The sequence below is a fragment of the Echinops telfairi genome, unplaced genomic scaffold, assembly GCF_000313985.2.
Source record: "Echinops telfairi isolate 266 unplaced genomic scaffold, ASM31398v2 ScPeMD7_3533;HRSCAF=4204_1, whole genome shotgun sequence".
Lineage (NCBI taxonomy): Eukaryota > Metazoa > Chordata > Mammalia > Afrosoricida > Tenrecidae > Echinops > Echinops telfairi.
The window spans coordinates 30,986,505-30,995,857 of NW_022107432.1; the positions used below are offsets into that span (position 1 = coordinate 30,986,505).

Genomic DNA, 9,353 nt, shown 5'->3' on the forward strand with positions numbered 1-9,353 from the left:
AGAGCAAGAGACCCGAGAACTAGAAAGGCGAGGTTTACTGAGCCATTTATCTCTCTGCCCTTCAATTAACTCCATATGTGTTTATTGGCCAGGTTGGCACAATTAACTTTTAACTAACTCATCATCTAATTCCATAGTTCAATCACAACAAGAAGAGTTGTACAGTCATTACCACAATCAGTTTTAGAACATTTTCTTCATTCTTGTACTCATCGTCATTAGCTCCCCATTTCCCCCCAACCTCCCCTGCCACACCGCCAAGGAACCATTAATCCAGTTCCTGTCACTGTAGATTTACCTATCCTGGATTTCATATACAGAAACATCAAACAAAATAATTCTAGTAATAATAACAAAACAAAACAGATTTAAAACCTTTCTCTCTCTCTTTCTCTCTTTCTCATGGAAAGTCTTTTTCTCCTGGCCCCTCAGCTTCGCTTGTGGCTTCTCACAAGGACCCGTTCCAATCAGCATTCCCAGGTCCTCAGAGTTCAAGCTTACAGCCAAGCCTGGAGTTAGGCATCTGCATGGTAATGCTTGGAAAGGTGAAATCCAATTCAGCCCTTATCAAATATCCACTGTGAGCCAGATGTGTGTTGGTGGCGGCAAGATGCAGCCAGATGTGGTTCTTCCCGTTAAGGTCGACACCATCTACTGGCAGCGCCGAAAGCGCTTTCACGTCAGAAAGAATTCCCACACACTTCAATGCGACAGAGCCTTTCCCTTGTGTTCTGTGACTACGCTGGTTTGTCCTCTCTTTAGGAGGGAGCATTGGTGAACTCTCCAAGTTCAGCAGCAGCTGGCACGCCACCCCCAGCCCCACAAGCACAGACCAAATGGGAAGCTCAAGTGCATCGGCTGGCTGAGGCGAGGATCTGTAGACTGCCCGGAAGGCTCCGTGAGTAGAGGGGAGGCGAACAGCTGGGTTTTGGCAGCATGTGAGGTAGGAGCTCCTCTTATCTAAGGACTCACTTGCCTCCAGTGTGTGATTTCCTTGCTGGGTTTCCTTGACCTGGAAGCCAGAGAAGGTAAATGTGAGTTCTTGAAGCAGAGAACTCATACTGGGTCAGCGTCATGCAGGTCTCCAGTGGTCTCCGCAGGGTGGGGACTGGATGAGCCAGTGGGTGCCTTGTACCCTGAAGACAAAGAGTTTGGGATGTTAGCCGGAAGGGCCTGCTCAGCGAAGAGTTCTAAACATTCATGGGCAGCCTTCTTCTCAATACTTACGTTGAGTTAAACACTAGCCTTAATTTTGATGGTTACAAAAAGTTGCATGGCTTGTGGTAAAAATTGGGAAATGACAGAGAATAAGAACACGTAGAATAGCTAGATCCATGCAGAGATCACCACTAGAAATGGATCGGCTGTCGTTTTGTTGCCTGTGGAAATGGGTTCCCAGGGAGCCGGCTGTCGACCCCAAGCCCAGGCATCTGGCTCCCGAGCCTGTGCACTGAACCGACACACTTAGGATGAGACGTGGGCTTCTTGGGCAGGATGGGTGGGTCCTAATCCGTGTCACAGACCCTTCCAAAATGTAGTGGCTTGAAACAGCAACAGTGCTGGATTCTCCCTCAGGCACCTTTGGGTCAGGCCTCTGGGAGCGGACGGGGCAGGCAGTGGCTGGACGTCTCCGATGAGGTGGCAGCCAGATATTGCCTGGGCCTTGCTGGGGATGTAGCTTCCACAGGTGGCTGGTGAATTGGTATTGCTGCTGCCAGGAGGCCTTTGGGCTGATCGTCTTAGATCCCATGACTCATATTCATCGAACCCCCTGAGAATATTCAGACAACACAAATCTGGTCCTTAGGACATCTCTAACCGTCTTCAAAGATAGGGTACACTAAAGAAACTCACGGTATAACAGCCCAACTCAGCAAACCGTGGACACCAAATGAAGGGGTGGCCTTTCCTGGGTCTAGAGGTGAAACTCTCACATTTCTAGGCATCTCTCTGCCATCCATTCCCCCTTGCCCATCCCTCTCCCTCCTCCACCTCCAGCTTCGTCTCATCGAGCTGAGTTGCCTCAGCCGGAAGCAAAACAAGTCTCCCTTTGCTTTGTGCCTTGGAGCCCAGTGGAACACACATGCTGTTTCCCTGTTTGACCACCCAAGATGTGCGGGTGCTGCTTGTGGATGGGCGCCATCAAGTCGGCTCCAGCAGAACGGAACACTGCCCAGTCCAGCGGCGCCCTCCCCGTTGTTATGCTGCAGCCAATGTTGGGACCGCTGCGTCCGTCCATCTCATCCAGAACCCTCCTCTTCTCCCTGCCCCTCGACTTTACCGAGCAGGATGTCCTTCTCTGGTCTCTCCCGCCATGTCCAAAGGACACGAGACGAGGTCTCGACATGACAGTCTTGTCTCTAAGGAGTGTTCTGCCTGTACGTCTTCCAAGACGATGTGTGGGTTCTTCTGGCACCATAGACCTTTCAGTAGTCTTTGCCAGTACCAGAGTTTCAAGTGCATCTGTCCTCTGGTCTTCCTCATTCCGTGTCTGGCTTTCACAGTAGAGCTGGAGGAAGTCCCCTCTGAGGATGACTGTAATGTCTAGGGTTGTGGCAAGGGACAGGGTCCTGGGCTGGGCTGGAGTGACTCTGCCAGGATGTCCCCCACTCACAGCGGGGGACTCAGACTCTGCTGTGTGGAAGAGAATGGTGAGAGCGGATTGGCCCCCATCTCCTGGTCTGTGTCTCTCAGGGTCGTCCTTGGGCTGGTGGGTCCGGAGCTGTGAAATGACACCACTGTAAGGCTAGAACAGCAGCTAGATGTGCCAGGGTCTGCTTGGGAGACCCAGGTTGAGGTCACAGGGGGAGTCTGGGAGGTGACTTGGGACAACTTTGAGACAGGAGGCTGTATAGAGCTCACCACCACCACAGCCTATTTAGTGAGTCCCTCCTCTGCTTTCTTCCTAAGGAAAGAGTGTCAACTGTGAGGCCAGACTGGGCCTCAAACCAGGACTCCTCAATCTCCCTCCTGGGGCTCTCTTAGTTTTCCTGGACCGTATTCCTCCTGTGTAGTGAAAAGGGGTAATGTACTCAGCGGGTAACTGAAGGATGGGGGGTTCAGTCCACCCAGAGGCACCTGGGAAGAAAGGCCTGGTGATCTCCTGGTGGAAACCAGCCACTGAAAATCCGGTGGAGCACAGATTGAGTCCGACACACAGGAGAGTGCCAGGGGGAGGTTCCCAAACCAAACTCACGGCCATCGAGTTGATGCCGACTCATAGGACCTGTAGGACAGAGAAGAACTGCTCCTGTGGGTTTCCAAGTCTGTAACTCTTCACGGAAAGAGAAAGCCTCATCCTCTCCTTCGAGCATCTGGTGGTTTCTAACCTCTGACCCTGTAGTTATTGGCCCAACACCACCTGGGCTCCTACAATTAGATGTCTCACTGCCATTGAATTGATTTCAACTCATAGCAACCCCACAGGGCAAGTTAGAACTGTCCCTATGGGTTTCTGAGACGGTAACTCTTGATAGGAGCAGAAAGTCTCATCTTTCTCCCTCCAAGCGCGTGGTGGTTTTGAACTGCTGACCTTGCAGTCAGCGACCCAATGTATAACCCACTATGCCACCAGGTCGTGGCAGATTCTCTCTTGGAGACCAGCTCGGTGAACTCCCACTGATAGAGAGGATCTGATAGAAAGGGATTAAGGCATCTCTGGTTGGGGATTGATGCTCAGAGCTCCTGGTTGTAACTAAGGCACAGGAGACTCACAGGGCCGCCTCCTGGATCCAGATGTCACAGGTAGAGGATGGCACCCCCCGGCAACTCTCCGAGAAGATAAGACAAAGGTAAGCCCTTTGGGAAGCAGGAAAAGAATGTAAGCACCTCTACTCAAGGAGCCCCGGTGGTGTGGTTGGTGAAGCTGACAGAGAGGTCTGCTCTCATAAAGATGTACAGATGTGGAAACACTAGGGGCCGTTGTAGTTTGCCCTGTAGGGTTGAGGGAGCAGGTCCTTGGCCCTGTGGGGTTATTTGAGTTGGAATCCTCTCGAAGGCTATGGGCTAGGTTAGTGCAGGATCATGAACTTCACTCCTAAGAGGCTCTCTAGGCTAAAACTCGACTAGTGTTGCTACAGCCCACTCCTTCCAGCCTTTTATGTTTATTGAGCCTCTACTATGTGCCAAACTTGGCTCCACGTTTTGGGGGATATCAGGCAAGGATCCACAATCATGGAGCTCCAGTGTGGGGTGCAGTGTCTTCTGCCTAGTGAGGAGGGCAGTGGGGGGTTCGACAGCTGGGGAGAGGGCAGAGGAGTGGGAGCCCCCATGTCCAACACTGGGTGTGGGAAGGTGCTGACCCCGACAGGAGATGCCCGACGCACCAACTGTGGCCTGTTGTGGCAGCTCCTGTTGCTGCCTCAGCTGGGGGCTCTGCTCAGACCCATCTCAGAAGCTGGGATCTGGTCCAGCTGGAAATCCCCTGTCTGCAATCCACCGAGCAGGGAGAGTGAGGTGATCGCTAGCTGGAGTTGTGTAACAAAGATGGTTCATGTGAAGGAACTGAAAATACAAGCATCCCTGGGAGAGCTTGTGGGGTCGGTTGCAGACCACACACACACACACACACACACACACACACACACACACGGTATGTTTGCACTCTAGTTTATTAAGGGTGCAATATTATTATGAAGAAGTTTGGAATATTACCAGAATTATCCAACTGTGACAGGCAGTTGGGAAAATGGCGCCAATGGCCTTGCTCGGATGGAGGGTTGCTGCAAACCTTCAATCTGCCTGCGCACCAAAGGGCAGTATCTGCGAGGCCCGAGGACATGAGGTTTGCCTGCGCAGTTGAGGATTGCGGGGAAGGGGAAGCCTAGGGCTGGGCTGCAGGTGAAGAGCCCAAAGATGTAATGATTGGGAAGCGGGGTGGGGGAGGGGTCCCAGTTACAAGGCTCATTCCAGGAATGAGCGCAGCAAGGTTTCTCGGGTGGCATCGTGGGTACAGTGGTTTGAAACCCCCAGCTGCTCTGAGGGAGAAAGATGAGACTTTCACTCTCCATAAAGAGTTCCCTATCGGACACTCACGGCGCAGTTCTGCTCTGTCCTATAGGGTTGCTATGACTCGAAATGAACTCCATGGTAGCGAGTTTGGTTTTTTGGTTTGGGCCTGGCAAGGAGCTCTGGTGGCATAGTGAGTTAAGTATTGGGCTGCTAACTGCGAGGTCAGAGGTTCAAACCCACCAGCTGCTGGGAAGGGCATGGGGGAGGATAAGGCTGTCTGTTCCCTGGAGGATTTCCAGTCTCAGAAATCCTAAGGAGCAATTCTTATCCACTCAATGCCAGTGGGGACCCCGGGTCAAGCACTAATAATTAAATGCATGTCCATGTTACATGTATCATGTTAAATATCAACATATCACTATATCCCATGTAAAATATAAATTCAAAGAGTACATGCTGCCAGGAAGGCAACGAAGAAGACATGGTGACATAAAATGATGGGGGCGGGGTGTGGGGGGTTGGAGGGACCTAGGCCGGTGGGTGAGTGATTTGTCAGGAGGGGGTTCACAGTGGGCAGTGTTGGGGGAGAGAGCCGCGCCGGCCTCCTGCAGCCCGTGCCCTTGCCGGTTGCAGGCATCCAGCCCGCGCTCTGGAGCCGGGAGGACGTCCAGCACTGGCTGCGGTGGGCGGAGCAGGAGTACTCCCTGCAGCGCACCGGCGGGCACCGCTTCCAGATGAATGGCCGAGCCCTCTGCATCCTCACCAAGGACGACTTCCGGCACCGCGCCCCAGGTTCAGGTCAGGAAACAGCACCAGCCTGCTCTAAAACGTGTTGATGGCAGGGCGCCCTAAGTTCCCCGCGGGGACTCAGGGAGGGGGCGCTGGGGGCAGCGTTGGGGTGTCAGGCTCACCTCCTAGTGTGGCAGGAAACCCCTCTCTCCTATACACGTTTGCTTGCTGGTTCCTAGCAGGAGAAAGATGGAGCTTTCTACTCCTGCAAACAGCACAGTGCCGCACACCCACAGGGGCTGTTCGACCCTGTCCTCCAGGGTCGCCAAGAGTTGGAATCGACTCTTGGCAGTGAGTTGGCTTTGGGTTGGCCTCATCTGTCCGTGAACCTCCCTCAGGGCAGCCCTCCCCAGACAAGGTTTCTCCCTTCTTATTTCCCATCCATGCCCTTCTCCCCTTCCCACTCCTACAATTAGAGAAAAATTTAATATCCATCCATAATGCAGTATAAACACTTGATATGGCTCAAGCCTGGCCTGCCGATGGGAGTTCTTATTTTAACCGGAAAACGAGGTCTGAGGCTAAAGATAAGACTCTCCCATGATGGTGTATCAAGCAGCAGTGTTTGGAGGGGAGGGGTGGAGCCGGGCAACGGAGCCCTCCTGGACTCCATCCCTGCTTCACAGTTAGCCTGTCCTCTGGTGGCTCTCAGTGACCACCTAGTGGGCATACGTTCTTTACCTGAGTCAACATTGACTCGATGGCAGTGGGTTTTTTATTTTTTTAATTTTGGTGGGACATAAAGTGCCCCACTTGCACTTTCCACCTCTGATGTTTAGTGGGAAGTACCTGTCCCACTTAGAGTATGTGTGGCCTATTGCCTTGTGTAACTGGTGAATTTGAAGAAGTGCCCTCTCATCATCCCTAGTGACCCCTTAGGATATATGTGCCCCACTGATTTGTATCAAAATCCCTATTACCTAAAAAAAAGTTTTTTTTTTCCTATTACATTCAAGATGCCTCCCATTAATAAAAACATGTCCTTTCAACAAAAAACTCAGAACAGAAAACAATTGGACCTGAAAGGGTTAAATAATGCTCATTTGTTTTCCATACAGACCTCCTTTGGGGCAGATGAGCCCAGGGTGCACCTGGCCAAGGGAGTCCCTTACATATTTGGATCTGCTTTCTTTCTCCAGACACGCCCACAGCCAGGCTCATACCACATCCCAGGTTCTATCACACACTGTCCCCTGTCACCCTCCCCAAGGGGCTGCTGGGACTTAAGTCCTGGATGTCAGAGCTCAGGTGGGAGGGAGGTAGACAGAGGCAACAAGCTGTCTCTGGATAAAGCCTTCCTGACACCCAGGACAGTCCATCCAGAGGCAAAGCTGGGGGGCAGGGGGAGCTTGGGTCTGGTCTCCTTCCTCCCCTGTTCACCTCCCCTGCTTCCTCCAAGCACTGCCTGCATCTTAGCCCTCTGGCTGCTTGGATCCCCAGGATAGCTTTCCACTAAGGGATCCCCTTCCTTCCCCTCCTCAGCAGCATGTAAGCCAAAGGTGTGAGTCGAGTTCAGGGAAATTTCTGGGCCCATGAACCCCAACCCCACCCTCCAAAAAAAGTAAAAATAAAAAAGAACAAACTCACTGCCGTCAAATCCATGCTGACTTATAGCAACCCTATAGGACAGGGTAGAGCTGCCTCTGTATATTTCTGGGACTGTAACTCTTTATGGGAGTAGAAAACCTTGTCTTTCTCCTACGGAGCAGCTGTGGGTTTCAAACTGCTGGCCTTGTGGTTGCCAGTCCAATATGTAACCAGGGCTCCCCAGGCTCATGGATGTAGCTCCTCAAATCTTGCCTCGTAGAAAGAGGCAGCTCCTGTCTCCAAATGCCGAGGCATTGGAACTAAGTGTCAAGGACCGTTTTGCTCCTTAGAAGGCAGGGCCAGTCCTTTCAGAAAGCTCTGGGAATCCAGCGAGCTTTAGAAGAGCTGTCTCCACCCTCAGGGACGCGGGCAGTATGTGCACTGCACACTGGCCTGGTGAGGGTTGAGATGATGCAGCCTGACCCAGCCAGCAAGGGATGCTGCCTTTTATGTTTACCCACCAGAGGGCTGATGGTGGCCCTGCCTAGGTAGCCCCATCCCCCTAGGACCTGTATCTTCCTGCTGGGTCAGTAGCCTGCCCGCCGGCCCCCTCTACAGGTGACGTCCTGTACGAGCTGCTCCAGTACATCAGGACCCAGCGGCAAGCCCTGGTGTGCGGGCCCTTCTTTGGAGCCATCTTTGGGCAGAAGACGCCAGAGCAGCAGCCCCCTGGCACCGTGCAAGGTGAGGGGGCTTTTCTGTGGAACTATGAGACGACCCCCACCCCATTGGTCTCAGTCAGGGAACAGGGCTTCTCTAAACCTCGTTCAAAGGGAGGCCCTCCGTCGCCACTTGTTGGGACACCCTGCTCACCTTTCCATTTCTCTGCTCTCCTCAGCAAAGCATCCTCTTTGGCAGCTCCACGTCCTCACCCGCCCCCCGCCCCCCAGTCTTCCCCTCTGCCTTTCTGTCTCCCTGTGTCACTTCAGTGGCTCTTGTCCAGGTCTCCAGGGACCCGGATGGAGGCATCTTTATGAGTGTGACCCCTGGATAAACTCCCCTCCCTGAAACTCTTCCTTCTCTCTGCTCCCCGTGACACCCCATTCTCTGGCTTTTCTTTTAACTCAGCCTCCTGTGCTGGTGTCCCCCCTTTTCTGTTACTTGGAAGCACTGGGGTACTCCAGGGCTCAGGGAACCTAACCGAGCCCACCCCTATCTACACCCAGAGCTACAGGGTGAGCTCATGTGCCAATGATGCCCACTTTCGGGTCTCTGGCCCACTTCTCTCTAAACTCCAGACTCGTGTACCCCACACTGGATGCCCTGTGTGCCCGTAAACTGAATGTCTGAGGTCCAACCTTCCCAGGCCTACCCAACACTGCCCTTCTCTCAGCCTCTCCCATCTCAGCTAATGGCAGCTCCCGCTTTCTGACTGCTCAGGCTAAAGCAATGGCAGCTCAATGCTTCTTCTCTCCCACCCCTTGTCCCACAGCCCTCCCCGCCCCCCATCCCAATGACCAGCAAGTTCTGTTGGCTCTCCCTTAACACTCTCTCCTGCAGCCAAACCCTTCTCACACCTCCATTGCTGCCCACTGTGGTCCAGCCCCGGTCATAGTCACCACTTGCCTGGAGGGACACAGCAGCCTCCTCAGTGGTCTTCCTGCTTCTGCCCTTGACTCCTGATGGTCTGTTCTCAACACAGCAGCCAGGGGGATTCTTGTGTAGAACTTCGCTGCTCACATCTCCCAAGGGCTCCCATCTGACTCAGAGCCATGGTCACAGTCCTCACCCTCGAGCCTTGTCTTCCTCTCTTGCTGTGGTCTTCCAGCCACATGGGAATCCTCGTCCATGGAACAAGCCAGACACTCCTGCCTCAGGGCCTTTGTACGTGCTATCCGGCTTCACTCCTCTCCTCTCCTCTCTTTTCCAGACATCACATACTTGATCTTTCTTCCTTCTTCAGCCCTTGTTCAAACGTGACCGTGGCACCGAGGCCATCACTGGGCAACTGTTCTAAAATGGCAGCCTTTGCTGCTGCCCCAGCATTCATGCCCACCTTCCTTTTGGCACTGTATCCCCCCCCCCCC

At 53.2% G+C, this 9,353-nt stretch overlaps 1 protein-coding gene across 1 annotated transcript in view; it reads left to right on the plus strand.

Annotated features, from left to right (window-relative positions):
• The first annotated feature begins 610 nt into the window (after positions 1–610).
• Positions 611–9,353, plus strand: part of ETV7 (ETS variant transcription factor 7) — an 11,797-nt gene continuing 3,054 nt past the window's right edge. The window contains exons 1-4 of the mRNA XM_013006748.1: positions 611–679; positions 763–898; positions 5,584–5,748; positions 7,885–8,010. Of these exons, the coding sequence (XP_012862202.1) occupies positions 611–679; positions 763–898; positions 5,584–5,748; positions 7,885–8,010 (496 nt within the window). The remainder of the gene's footprint in view (positions 680–762; positions 899–5,583; positions 5,749–7,884; positions 8,011–9,353) is intronic.